The 12,717-nt window shown below is 55.8% G+C and overlaps 6 protein-coding genes across 6 annotated transcripts; 2 read left to right on the plus strand and 4 right to left on the minus strand.

The window, feature by feature from the left end:
• Position 1: 1 nt before the first annotated feature.
• BO97DRAFT_408709 (FKBP-type peptidyl-prolyl cis-trans isomerase) lies at positions 2-913 on the minus strand. The gene is made up of 6 exons (XM_025695924.1): positions 699-913; positions 485-552; positions 345-405; positions 259-279; positions 172-213; positions 2-127 (listed from the first exon to the last, which is right to left on the minus strand). The coding sequence occupies exons 1-6, from the start codon at positions 833-835 to the stop codon at positions 67-69; spliced, it is 390 nt and encodes a 129-aa protein (XP_025546952.1). The 5' UTR covers positions 836-913; the 3' UTR covers positions 2-66.
• A 613-nt stretch (positions 914-1,526) lies between these two features.
• BO97DRAFT_399269 (CRAL-TRIO domain-containing protein) lies at positions 1,527-3,101 on the plus strand (the record flags this gene model as incomplete). The annotated part of the gene is made up of 4 exons (XM_025694232.1): positions 1,527-2,228; positions 2,288-2,329; positions 2,388-2,487; positions 2,622-3,101. The coding sequence occupies 4 exons, from the start codon at positions 1,527-1,529 to the stop codon at positions 3,077-3,079; spliced, it is 1,302 nt and encodes a 433-aa protein (XP_025546953.1). The 3' UTR covers positions 3,080-3,101.
• Positions 3,102-4,133: 1,032 nt separating this feature from the next.
• Positions 4,134-5,798, plus strand: BO97DRAFT_377689 (FAD-dependent oxidoreductase). Its single transcript, XM_025693072.1, has 2 exons — positions 4,134-4,479; positions 4,551-5,798. The coding sequence occupies exons 1-2, from the start codon at positions 4,173-4,175 to the stop codon at positions 5,720-5,722; spliced, it is 1,479 nt and encodes a 492-aa protein (XP_025546954.1). The 5' UTR covers positions 4,134-4,172; the 3' UTR covers positions 5,723-5,798.
• Positions 5,799-5,869: 71 nt separating this feature from the next.
• On the minus strand, positions 5,870-6,429 carry BO97DRAFT_446570 (uncharacterized protein; the record flags this gene model as incomplete). Its single annotated transcript, XM_025698664.1, has 2 exons — positions 5,870-6,216; positions 6,282-6,429. 2 exons carry the CDS (start codon positions 6,427-6,429, stop codon positions 5,870-5,872), a joined length of 495 nt encoding a protein of 164 aa, XP_025546955.1.
• Positions 6,430-6,890: 461 nt separating this feature from the next.
• BO97DRAFT_233302 (uncharacterized protein) lies at positions 6,891-7,900 on the minus strand. The gene has a single exon (XM_025690735.1). It carries the CDS (start codon positions 7,642-7,644, stop codon positions 7,102-7,104), a length of 543 nt encoding a protein of 180 aa, XP_025546956.1. The 5' UTR covers positions 7,645-7,900; the 3' UTR covers positions 6,891-7,101.
• Positions 7,869-10,682, minus strand: BO97DRAFT_233279 (putative C6 finger domain protein). Its single transcript, XM_025690734.1, has 9 exons — positions 10,514-10,682; positions 10,184-10,449; positions 9,940-10,135; positions 9,347-9,884; positions 9,262-9,300; positions 9,155-9,205; positions 8,837-9,102; positions 8,192-8,781; positions 7,869-8,128 (listed from the first exon to the last, which is right to left on the minus strand). Exons 1-9 carry the CDS (start codon positions 10,600-10,602, stop codon positions 8,094-8,096), a joined length of 2,070 nt encoding a protein of 689 aa, XP_025546957.1. The 5' UTR covers positions 10,603-10,682; the 3' UTR covers positions 7,869-8,093.
• Between the last annotated feature and the right edge of the window lie 2,035 nt (positions 10,683-12,717).

The following is a 12,717-nucleotide window of genomic DNA, read 5'->3' on the forward strand; positions in this document are numbered from 1 at the left end:
GAGCTCGAGCAACGTATACAACGTGAACACTGTTCCGACAATCCTATCGTACACGAACCTGCCAGGCTACTCCGAATCACTCCCCGACTCCAACCCGCGTCCATTGATCGCCAATAGTTCCACCATACTGCCAGATTAGCATCCATCGACCAGCGTCGCAGAAGAACTTACAAGACCAGATTCGCATTCCCGGGGATAAACGGCGGCGCACCCCTGGCACATTAGCATTCTCCTTACTTCTCGGTACAATCTACTCACTTCTCCCCGTACCCATAGTGCCTAAGCCCGTTAGCAACATTTCAATCCGAACTCAACTCTGAAAAAGAGAGAGAGGGAGCACCCACGGTCCAAAAGTAAGCAGCGCCTTCTCACCCAGGCTCATCCCGAGCACGCCGACCTCCCATCCTACGCTCGTCAGCTACCATCCCCACCAGTCCAGCACACCTTCAAGAAGAGACTCAGAGAGAAAGAGAGGTATGTATACCCTTAATGACAGTCCCCATCCCAATCTGGAAAGTGAACGGGTATCCGCGCTTGATACTGCTGTCGAATCTGCTTAAGTTGCTCAGCACTACTGTCCGCCCCTCTTCACCTTGGTAATGGCTGGGATTGGGGAATATCGGGTATGGTAGAATGCATCAACCGGGTTGAGGGGCATAGTCATATCCGATGATAATGAAGCAAGGACAGGTACGTACCGCCGTCCCCGTCCCCACGACCGCGTCGGATCGTGCAGGTAGCCGTGGTAGTGCACGGTCACCATGTCGCCCTTTTTGGGGTAGTCGATGCCGTTCCCTGGGCGGAGGATCTCTTTGAGGAAGTCGATAATCCCCATCTTTTGTATCGGTGCCTGTACCTCGTGGTTGTGGTGGTATTGCAGGGCTGGTTGGTTGGTTGGTTGATTAGAGGCGAGATTGGGCTAGATTGCGGGACGGGGATTTGGTGTGGTGCGGGTTACGGGTGTGATCGGAGGGTCGGGAGAGACCGCGGATTTATGTTGGTCCGGGTCCGGGTCCGGGGCGGGGTGGTTTGGTGCGTTGGATTTGGTTGTGTTTCTATTGTGTATTGCTTTTGGCGTGTCGGTGTGCGCTTTGAAGGTACAAATAGCTCGTAGGAGCTCATTATAGAGAGAATAGGAGGAAGTGGGTTACCTACTAGAGAGTGTGTGCTGGAGACTTTTGGCTGTATGTTCTTGGGTTGGATATGCTGGTTGCTGTAGAGGATTGATCGTAGATCCCAAGACTCAAGAGCAATTCATATCAAATTGAGCATGACAATCCGGTGTTAACACAAATCAACTGGAACCTGAAGCATGAACACACTCCAGCCAAGAAGCGACGCATCTGGCCAGAAGGCTACTAACACTAACCCCACAGAGGAGCTCGGCTCGGCCAGTGCCGCCCTGAGCGATCGCAGTCAGGGACCACCGATCGATCGGACTGCTGGCCGTGGTGTTTCACTCCCACCATAAGAACCTCCACACTCACTTCCCCCCTCTCTCCTCCTCCGATTCCCCATCCCCCACCATGCCTTCATCCACTCCCCCTCAACAACCATCAGGCTACATCCACAACCTCAACTCCGACCAGACCATCAAGCTCCATCAAGCCTGGTCCATCCTCCTCCATCTCATCCACAACCACAATGACACCTCCAGCAGCACCCCGACCGCCGCCACTCTAACCTCCGCCCTCTCATCCCACCACCTCCCGCCGCTCGACACCGTGCAACCCATTCTCGACACTCTCCCCCGCCACCCCATTCCCTCTCTACAAGCCGGCCTCTTCAGCCTCGCCAAGCACGACTCCCCAGACACACTCCTCCTCCGCTTCCTCCGCGCCCGCAAATGGTCCGTCGCCGCCGCGATCGCCATGCTCCTGCGTGCCATCCACTTCCGCATAACGCAGGACATCGACAGCCAGATCATCGCCAACACCGAGTTAGACGCCCTGTACGCGACCACCGCCCAGCCCCCTTCAACACCCCCCATCCCCGGCGTCGTCGTCGCGACCGTGCAATCGACCGCAACCGACAGCCAGGCCTTCCTCGACCAGATGCGCATGGGCAAGGCCTTCGTACACGGCACTGACCGCGCAGGCCGACCGGTGATGCTCGTGCGCGTGCGACTCCACCAGCCGGGCCAGCAGAGCGAGGCCGTCATAACCCGGTATATCCTGCACATGATCGAGACAGTGCGCCTGCTGCTGGTGGATCCGGTAGAGACGGCGGTACGTTTCCCCATGGAGAAGGGCTGAGATACATTCGCTGACGGGTTTGTGTGGGCTAGACGATCCTGTTCGATATGACGGGGTTCTCGCTCTCGAACATGGTGAGTTCGCGCGTGTTGACTTGCGCTCTCGGATCATGGGGTTGACGGGAGGGAATAGGAATACGCGCCCGTGAAATTCGTCATCGATTGCTTCCAAGAGAATTACCCTGAGTACCTGGGGGCCATGATCATACATAACGCCCCCTGGATCTTTACTGGTGAGTTCGGCTCCTGTCTGCGCTTTCCCAGGAAGGTGGAACAAAAGGGGGGTCTGGGGGTTCTCCCCCAGAACGCCTCGTACCCCTCTGCTCCTCGAATCTGTGTGATGTGCTTGGCTGATAGACGATACTAGGGATCTGGAAGATTGTTAAGTCGTGGATGGACCCCGTCATCGTCTCCAAGGTCCACTTCACCAAGACTACGGCCGACCTGGAGCAATTCATCGCCCCGGACAAGATCCTCAAGGAGATCGGGGGGCCGGAGGACTGGGACTACGAGTACGTCGAGCCCGTGGCGGGCGAGAACGAGCGCATGATGGAGACGGCCACGCGCGACCGGCTGCTGGCCGAGCGCGAGGATCAGGCCGGGGTGGTGCTGCGGCTGACCGGCGAGTGGCTGGCGGCGGAGGGCCCTCAGACGGTGGCGGTACAGAGGACGGAGGCCATTGAGACGCTGCGCAAGCAGTATTGGGCGCTGGATCCGTTCCTCAGGGGTCGGACGTGCTTGGATCGGACGGGTGTGATTCAGGAGGGTGGGAAGATAGATTTGTATCCTGAGGTGGGTAACTGCGATGGGCTGGTTCGTGGTTAGATTTCGGGTTATAGACTATGGCATTTTGTACGAGAAGTTCTGAAGCGCGAATGGCCTGGGGGCTTAGATAGTAGGCTATACGAGGCTAGATCCCAGCTTGGTGCAACCGGGGTTCCTTGCACGGTCGAGGCGGGTGACAATGGCACGCCCGTCGGTTCCGTGGTCCGTAGAGGGTTATTATCAATCCATCCAGCTGATGGTTTGGGTGCAGCCGTTTGTTTTGAGCATCGATTGTCATAGGACAGACCTTACAACTGTGCTGCACGGTTACTTGAGCTCGACACTTCCTGGTTTCAACTCTGACTGTGCATGCAGGAGCGTGGACACATGGTATGCTGTAGGCTTATGTAGGGTTATTATGGACGAACTAGGTTGACCCTTGTGTACAGTACTCCATGCCCGGGAACTTTGTCTGACAATTCGTATGCCCGGTGGTGATGATGCTGGTTGTCGATTGCCTTTTTCCGTGGGGCTTTGCGCATTGAGCAACGAGTACTGAGCTGGATGTGAAAGATAGTCTAAAACTTTACAAAACATGGCTTGACGGAAGATGTTCACGTTAGCATAAATTTCCTGGGTTTGTAGTCGGCATTGGTCTTTCCCTAGCATTTATTGATGTGCCAAATATACTTCCCGACATTGGCAGTCTAAACCTGACGTCCAACCTTGAGGCTAGCTACTTAGGTCAATGCAGACTCTGTAATGCTGGAAACAGAAGTCTGTAGAACAGGCCTTGTGATCGTAAGCTATTCAGCCCTCTCCCCTGTGCTATTGTACCCAAACCGTGAGAGGGGCACCGGTGGAGCGCTAAGTTCACTAGATTGCCAGGCACAGCGCATCCTCATTTGCCGGCGCCGCCGATCACTCGTAAAGTGACAAATTTGACACACTTTTTAGATCCCTGCCGAGTCAGGTCACTGCTGACCCTCAAGAAAAGCAACGAGAGATCAGCCGAGTTCGGATGATCCTGTGTGGGACAAGCGCGTCCGGTCTGCCAGTCCGGGCTAGTATTTATTTACCTCCCCTCCCCGGGCCCTCCCGCGCAGGAATGTGAGCTGAGCCGTTGAAAACAAACACCACCATCACAGCCATCATGGCTTTCCCAATTCCCCTCATGGTCTGTCTCCTGTGCCTGCTCGGCCTGACCGCCGCCGCATCCTCCAGCCTCCGATCCTGTCTCCTCTCGGCGGTCGACAACGACGCCACGCTCGCCGCCTTCAAAGGCGACCTGCTCTATCAGACCCTCGCCGTCAAGGCGTACAACCTCAATTACCCAGTCACCCCGGCGGCCGTCACTTTCCCGACCAGCAGCGCCCAGGTGTCGGAGATCGTGCAGTGCGCCAGCACCCTAGGATACAAGGTGCAGGCCAAGAGCGGCGGTCACAGCTATGCAAACTACGGTAGGTCTCTTCCCCGTTCTACCTCACCCAAGGTTCCACACCGGCCACCACACGGAACTGACACCCACCAGGACTCGGCGGCACCAACGGGGCGGTGGTGGTCGACCTGCAGCACATGAAATTCTTCACCTACAATCCCACAACACAGCAAGCGACCGTAGGCGCAGGGATGCTCAACGGGGAGCTGGACACGCACCTAGTGGCAGCAGGCAACCGGGCGGTGTCACACGGGACATCGCCACAGATCGGGATCGGGGGACACGCGACGATCGGGGGGCTGGGGCCGACGGCGCGACAATGGGGGATGGAGCTGGACCACGTGGTGGAGGCGGAGGTGGTGCTTGCGAACGGGAGCGTGGTGCGGGCGACGGCGACGGAGAACGCGGATCTGCTGTTCGCGATCAAGGGCGCGGGCGCGAGTTTCGGCGTGGTGACCGAGTTCGTGCTGCGCACTGAGGCGGCCCCCGCCGAGGCCGTGCAGTATACGTACACGTTTGACCTGCTGGGCAGCGCGGCGGAGCGCGCGGACCTGTTCGCGCAGTGGCAGGGCTTCATCACTGAGAAGGACCTGTCGCGTAAGCTGGCTAGCATCATCACGATCTTGTCGGGCTCGGTGGTCATCTCCGGCACCTTCTTCGGGTCCAAGGCGGAGTTCGAGGCCCTCGGGCTCGCGGATCGGTTTCCCGGCGCGACGCCGGGGAATAGCTCTGCGCTCGTGTTTACGGATTGGCTTGGCCTGGCGGCGCATTGGGCTGAGCAGAGTATTCTTGATCTCACGGGTGATATTCCCGCGCATTTCTATGCTAGGTGTCTCGGGTTCAGGGAGGATACGCCGATTTCGGCTGACGGCGTGCAGCAGCTGTTCGAGTATCTCGACACGGCGCACACGGGCGCGTTGCTCTGGTTCGTGATCTTCGATCTCGAGGGCGGCGCGATTAATGATGTGCCCATGGGCGAGACGGGGTTCGCGCACCGCGATGTCCTGTTCTGGATGCAGTCGTACGCTGTCACGCTCGGCCAGGTCGGTCAGACCACGTATGACTTCCTGGATGGGATCAACGAGGTGATCCGGAATAACACCCCGGGGCTCGGCGACGCCGTCTACCCCGGTTATGTCGATCCGCGGCTCGAGGACCCACGTCACTCATACTGGGGGGATAATCTGGCGCGGCTGCAGCGTATCAAGACGGCGGTGGATCCGGATGATGTCTTTCATAATCCGCAGGGCGTGCTGCCTGCGTAGATGGGAGCACGTCGTCTACATGTGGTATTTGAATGGTGCATACTGTGAACTCACTGGTCTACTCTCATGCAAAGATACATACATATACTCGTATTGCGATTGTAGTATTATATTAACCATCCTCATCCTACTGGAGTGAATTCTACGCTACATCTCAATCCGACCAGCGCCATCCTCTCCGACAGCCTGGTGTGCACCATCATCGCCCTCGACTCTCTCATCGATATCCATCGGACAATACTCATCCGCCCGCACTGAACCGAAGTCCGCACTCCGAGCCTCCCCTTCCTCGGGACCAACAGTTGCACCACCAGAAGCGGAGGCATCCGCAGAGCCCGGGCCTAAACTCATACCCTCCACACCGTCAACAAGCGCACCAGTAGAAGAGGAGATGCACAGACCCTCGACCCCACCAACAAGCGCACCCACAGACGCGATATCCTTACCTCCCACACCAGCAGCAAGCGCACCCGCAGACTCACTCCGCGTCCCCTCTATATCCACCGTATGCGCACCACCAACAACAACAGAAGAGAGAGACCCTCATCTCTCGGCTCACTAACCCTCCACCGCCTCAACCGCGCCAACAAGCCCTCCATATACGCGTCGGGATCCCGACGTACGTTCTCATGGTCCCTGCGGATCTTGGCTTGGCGGGGGGTTAGATTGGGGTGAGATGCTGCGGTGGATAGCTTTCGGAGTGTCATTTCGGTCTGGTTGGGATGGTCGGATCGTTTTGTAGTGGCGAGAGGGGGGTTATTTACCGGGGAACGGGGAGAGTGTGAGGTGGGAGAGTTTGGGGTTTATGTTGTTGCGGCCGGGGTCTTTAAATGGATATTAGAGGAGAGGGGGGGTGGGTTGATTTGGGGTGTGACGGGTTTTCTTGGTTTTTGCTATTGGTTTCGTTGGGGTTGTGGTAGTGGTGTTTTTCGGAAGTTTTCTTGGGGGTTGTCGTAGGGAGGGAGGTTTAGGATGTTTTTGGGGATTGTTGTTTGTTTGGGTTTAGTATTTAGAGGAGGGTTCAGCTTGTTTTCTTATGATGTGTGGTAGAGAGCTTATGTTGTTTATATGGTACTGTGGTAGAGGGATCTTTATGCTATCTCTTGTTGTAGTGTGGTAGAAGGGCATCTTTATGCTATTTCTTTGGATATACTGTGGTAGAAGGCATCTTCAGGCTATCTTGTTCATGTACTGTGGTAGAGAAATACAATACCATCCGTCGACGGAGTCTGGTAGAGATCTTTAGGCTATTTTGTATGTAACTGTGGCAAACGTTCATACTATCCTCGATAGAGTGTGGTACGGATATCTTCTCTTCCTTGGGGTACGGTGGTGATCTTCATTACTCGTCATACAGATACACATCTCCTTGTTGATTTTCATCTCTGTAGACCCAGATCATGCCGCATCACCCACAAAGTATAGTTTGCCTGCTGGGCCTCTGGCGTCTGTGTCTGAACAAATCCGCTGCGAGCCAACACATCTGTGAATCCATGACCGTGCGAGACCTCTCGCAAAAGCTTCATCTCCTCGTCGACCTCCCCCTTGCCATAGCCATCCACCCCAAACTCTTTGTACCCGTGTGCCGTGCGCAGATGCAGATTCTGCGAGAACTGCCCGAAAAACCGCTGCCCACAGAACGGGCACGGATCCGTGGTCTTGTCGTGCAGTCCGCGGTGGTGGGCCCGGAGGGAGCGTTCGCTAGAGAAGCGCCGTCGGCATACTCGTCCGTCGATCGTCACCGTGCACTCGAACTGGTCATCTTTCTTGCGGTAGCTCAGCGGGAAGCGATGCGCTGGTGTCTGTGCGCTCTGCTGTGGAGGGGAGGGAGGGTTCGCAGGGTGGTGCGGTGGGTGTGGCTCGCAGGTTGAGATACCGTACTCAGGCTCGCCCTCGCTCTTGATTGTGGTTGGCTGTTGCATCTTGTCGATAGCTGCGAAAAGATGGCTGTCTGGATAGATGGACCTTCAATGATGTGAAGATGCAGCTGGTGATCAGGACGGGGGGGGCGCTTGTTTAGTGGGTGCGAGGGCGGAAGTCGAAAGATCATCTCTTCCCTCAGCTCGGTATAAATAGACATTCTGGAGGCTCGTTTCGATGAAGCCAGTTCGAGTGAATTTCACACATGAAGCTTTGATAAGCTTCTATGGCGGAGGTTGGGATGACTGGCCCACCGTTGCCTAGAGCCTCATTGGTAGACAGCCGCTCTCAGTGTCGGACCTGGTGAATGTGTGCGAACGAGCCTTTGTGCAACGTAATCGCGCCATTCACTCAGCCCAACAGATACCACCACCCAACCACAGAAATCAAACACATGACTAGGCCACCTCAGGGAGGCTCTGCTGTGGCCACGCCTTCAATTGCAAGCCATTCACTCCAAGCATCCCATCGACTGCCCAATCTCATCTACAACACCTCATCATCAGCACACCACTCACCCAGAGTACCAAGAAAAGACTAGAATCATACCTCGCATCCCCCCGACCGCCTCAAACGCAATCGCATAGTTCCCCAACACCTTCCACACCCCCCGTAAATTCTGCCGCAACTCCTCCACAAACCCCTCCAGCGACTTACCCGGCCCCGGCCCCGGCCCCGTGCCTTCCGCACTCGCCCGCGCCTTCACCCCTAGCATCATCATCGCGTAGCTCGCCTGCATCGCGCAGCAGGCAAACGAGGGCATCGTGCGCGGGATCTCGACGCGCGACTGCCGCGACAGGTACGGTGGCCGGGTGAGCGGGATCTCGTTGCTCGGGTTCGGGTACGGGAGGTGGTCGAGAAGGTTGGTGATGTTTAGGGCCGCGTGGAGGCAGACCTTCGATGAGACGTGGCCTGAAAACGGGAAGGACATACGGCGAGGTTGCGGTTGCGGTTGGGCCTGGGCTTGCGGGAGGGCGAGGGGGAGGCTGCAGCAGGTTGGGGAGGAGGTGTTTGTACTTGTGGTGCTGGTGCCGCTGCTTGTGCTGGTGCTGGTGCTGGTGGCGTGGAGGTCGCAGTGGCGCCGGCGGAAGATGGCGATGTCTTGGAACGCGCAGAAGCGGTGGGTTTTGATACGCGCGCTGATGATGGATTTGTTAGGAACAGGAAGACAGACAATCTGCACATGGGTACTACCTGTGAAGTTTGATCTCCGCAATGTATTTCATGCTCTGCAAGGCAATTGTTTCAGGTGAGTCCGTGGGGATCGGTGGGAAGCGGGCGATGGATGGCGAGGAAGCGCGACATGGGTGGAGAAGGTAGGTAATTTGGCTGTCGAGGTCCATCATGCGCTTCGCGATCCATGGCGCGTTGTACTGCGACTTAATGGTAAGGTTGAGGTCATGAACGAAGGTGGTGGCCTCAAGGATAGTCTGCTGAGCTTCGATGAGGAGTTTCCAACCCTGGGGTTGTCAGCTTGCACACACACACTGTAGCGGCGATCAGGTGACCCACCTTGGGATATGGTGTCACAAAGCGAGGATCGTACACATTGATCACAGGAGGCTGTCATTGTCAGCAGCGCCTTCCCAATAGAAACAGAAAGGGACGAGCGTACGTACCATCCCACTCACAATCGACCCCTGACACACCGTCATATACTATCCTCATCAGCTCAATCCCTATCCTTGACCAAAGAAGACCTACAGTCATCCACCACGCCCTCCGTCTCGCCTCCGCAAACCCATCCTCCTCCACCGTCTCGTGCAATGACATACTCATCGCTGCCGTCAACGCCTGTCCCGCACGATTACACATCTTTTGAATGTTCCCCCGCTGCGCGTACTCATAACTGCTCAGCAGCACCAGAGCCAGCACCGCTTCTAAGCCCACCGGCACCTTCGCATGAAAAGGCTCGCGTGTGCACTGCGCCACTTCCTCCGATAGCGCACGCGACGGATCCGATGCTGAGTCCAGCAGCTCCAGATCCGCCTCCACGGCTTCCAAGGCGGCTTGCGCATACGAGTGCGCCGTCTCCCGCCGGAGCTTCACACACTCCGCCTTTGACGGCTGCCGCACGTCCGGATGGGGTATTAACGCGAGGATAGCACAGACAGCGAGCGCCAGCGGGCTGGAGGGCCGATAGGTCGACGCGCTGTACACGGGCTTGTTTCGCACAGGGAGTCGCTCGGGTGGAGGGAGGAGGGGAGAATAAAGGTGTATGAAGACGTAGTACGCGTCCAGTCTGTCACTCGTCAGCCCACATTCACCACACCGGAGAGTCGGTCGAAGCATCGTACATATCCTCATCCGACGCATACACCTGCAGCAGATCTAGCTCCACAACCTCCGTCTCCGCCTCCACCTCAGAAGGTATCCGTACACTATCCTCCGCGAATATCTCGTCGAAGATCTGCTCGATCTCCGAGACCGAGCTCTCGATGCTCCGGAGTCCTGCACCCGGCGCCCCGAGGGTGAAGAGCTGGCCCAGCCAGACTGAACCCATTAGCCCCGTCACCAACACGCCAGAAAGGGGGGACACACCTTCATCCTCCTCCTCCTGCGGCAGCGACATCTGCGAGGGCGGCCCCGAGTCCGACCCCTGCATTCCCAGCACATCTACCTCGATCTCCTCAGTCGACCTCGAGTTCAGCGACGTGTCCATTGAGCCGGACAGCGGCGTCAAAGCCCGCTTGCGCTTGCGAATCCGCGGGCCCCCGCGCTTGCTGGGCACATAGCAGCAAGGCGTCTCTCTGGCCACACAGTTCCCGCATCGTTTGAGCCCGTCGCATCGGATGCGAAGGTTGCGACTATCGCGACTAGAATCAGTATCTCCGCTGTTTTCCTGAAATTTGTCTTCAAATGCTGACATACCATGCTAGACAAGCGACTTTCACCGGCGGTTTGCTGAATTTCCGATGACCCGGACGTGTGGCGTCGGGTATTGTTTTGACAGTATCCATTGCTCGACAATTTGTAGCTCATGCACAAGTGGTAATATCCTGGCAAAGGTGTCAAAAGGCGAAAGTTTAGTCATATCGGCCAGGGGTTGGGATATATGGGCATCAATTCCCGGGCAGGAAGAGAATCCCGTCGATGCCATCAAATCCCGGAAAGGCGTAATCAACGGGTCGTGCCAAACGAAGCCCGGGGTTTGAGTTGTGCCACGCGAGGCCCGCAAAAGGATTCGATGTTCGGGATCCTTGCCGAGATCGATGGTGGTATGATCGGATTTTCGGGGATAGCGATTGGCCGAAGAACGCTGAGAGTGGGGCACAAGCAAATCCCGAGGAGATGGTAATCCTCCGGCATCTCTGGGGTCTGCTACTGCATGAATAATGGCCCCTTCGAAAGGCAAAAATGGACACAGATTTTGCCGTGTCTGGTTCCTGGGATTTCAGGCATGCTATCAGGCATTCAGGCCGCAGATACCCGAGAATGGAAGACAGCACCGCAGCGTACACATTTGTCGCGGAACGACTTGCTGAGCTAGTGTAAACGCTCTGTGAAAGAGTGGGTCTATTCTCATGGCTGTTTCTCAATAACTCATCAATGGACACAGCCTTAGGACTAAGCATAACCTCTCGCTACCTTGTCCACCTCCCAGGTGCTATCAATGTTAGGCTAGGATTGGTGGAGAACGGCTTGAATTGGCTTGAATCATTTCCCTCTCTTTATGCGAGATTATCTGACACATAGCTCTCAGGAAGCGCATGCCAAGAGATTTACAAGCTCCAGATCCTCGATTCCTAATATTGATCCGAGAAACACGCCATGCTGAAGCCGCGTCTACCCGCACAAAGCTGAAGCTGGAAGAAGACTTGGCACCTTGGAGAGAGAAAGCGGTAGGTTGGAACCTCAGGCTGCCTTTTCGGCTGCAAGGGATTTTCGGAGCTCACGCCAGATCTAGTGGTAGCATGTCGAGCATCAAGCCTTGACTCGACGAAGTTCACAGTGACTTATGTGGCTAGGATCTAGATGGGTTAGCCGGCAGCCGTTATACTGAAATGACGCAGGATGATCACCAGTCATAGCCATGAATTACCGTACCTGGTTGTATTTCCTCGATTCACATGGAAAGTGGCTTAGCCGTGCTGTAAGTGTTCCCCCTGGGCGCTAATTTCAAGCTTTCACCAAGAATTCTTTCACCCACGTTCTCGGCTAAGCTTTCTGGTATCCAAGGTGTGTCTTGCCAATTGTGCCGATGGGAGTCGTCGGAAATGCAGTTACACCGGTCCAAGACATGGCGACATTGAAATCTTGGTGCAAAACCAATCGAAAGTACCACTTTAATATCTTTAACGGGGACTAACAATGCGATATTCAGCCCTTACTCCAATGATTTCTCCGCCACTGACAAACTCGCAGCTGAAGACAGGCTGAGGTCGAAGACATCTATTAGAACAACTTTCTTATTCATCAAGTGCATAGTAAACATTGTCGTGAGGGACAAATCAGGATCAGTATTGCGGAAATGAGGGGCACCCACGCCCTGTCGATGTGCGTACCTCGGTGATAGACGCTCGAGTCGGTCTCCAAAATGCCAAGAGCACTGTGCTCGCCGGGGAGGTCCAGCCCATCTCCGACAGCCCACCTTGAGTGAGTATACTCTTGTGAGCTAAAACGCTTTACATCTCTTGGGGAGGAGATATCATTGGGAAAAGAAAAACAGGGTATCTTCTATAGGAGTCTAGATTGCACAACCATTGCTTGACTGGTAATTTACTACAACATGCTCCGTTAAATCGTTCTGACATGCGCCAGACAAATGCGAATGTAGGCGCAAGGGATTATGTACATGCTGCAGGGTGCGGCTGGGTTGGTTGGCACCCCGGTTGCGGGTGTTCTGGTTCGATCACTGAGTGGGAGCATGGTGCCGGAAAGTTAATTGTACATGGCTGTGTTTGTGGGTGCCTTGATGCTTGCTTCCACTGTGACTGTCTTGTGGGCGCGGATGGAGTTCATGCTTGAGCGCACGGGTGGGGTGTGGAAGTGGCAGTGGAGATTGTAGGCTTTCTCTTGCCGTCACTGTACATGTACTGATCTACTTTGATTTCAAAAGGGAATTAAACCTCTGT

Source organism: Aspergillus homomorphus (genome assembly GCF_003184865.1).
Source record: "Aspergillus homomorphus CBS 101889 unplaced genomic scaffold BO97scaffold_58, whole genome shotgun sequence".
In the NCBI taxonomy this organism is placed as follows: domain Eukaryota; kingdom Fungi; phylum Ascomycota; class Eurotiomycetes; order Eurotiales; family Aspergillaceae; genus Aspergillus; species Aspergillus homomorphus.

Excerpts from the sequence above, each read along its gene's own strand:
- BO97DRAFT_408709 (XM_025695924.1), bottom strand. The coding sequence starts at position 835 with ATGGGGATTATCGACTTCCTCAAAGAGATCCTCCGCCCAGGGAACGGC. Across the intron at positions 553-698 it reads TCGTGGGGACGGGGACGGCG|ATTCGACAGCAGTATCAAGC; the intron begins GTACGTACCTGT and ends CAACTTAAGCAG. Across the intron at positions 406-484 it reads GATGGGGACTGTCATTAAGG|GATGGGAGGTCGGCGTGCTC; the intron begins GTATACATACCT and ends TGACGAGCGTAG.
- BO97DRAFT_377689 (XM_025693072.1), top strand. The coding sequence starts at position 4,173 with ATGGCTTTCCCAATTCCCCTCATGGTCTGTCTCCTGTGCCTGCTCGGC. Across the intron at positions 4,480-4,550 it reads TCACAGCTATGCAAACTACG|GACTCGGCGGCACCAACGGG; the intron begins GTAGGTCTCTTC and ends GACACCCACCAG.
- BO97DRAFT_233302 (XM_025690735.1), bottom strand. The coding sequence starts at position 7,644 with ATGCAACAGCCAACCACAATCAAGAGCGAGGGCGAGCCTGAGTACGGT.
- BO97DRAFT_233279 (XM_025690734.1), bottom strand. The coding sequence starts at position 10,602 with ATGGATACTGTCAAAACAATACCCGACGCCACACGTCCGGGTCATCGG. Across the intron at positions 10,450-10,513 it reads AAAGTCGCTTGTCTAGCATG|TCGCAACCTTCGCATCCGAT; the intron begins GTATGTCAGCAT and ends TAGTCGCGATAG. Across the intron at positions 9,885-9,939 it reads TATGCGTCGGATGAGGATAT|ACTGGACGCGTACTACGTCT; the intron begins GTACGATGCTTC and ends GACGAGTGACAG.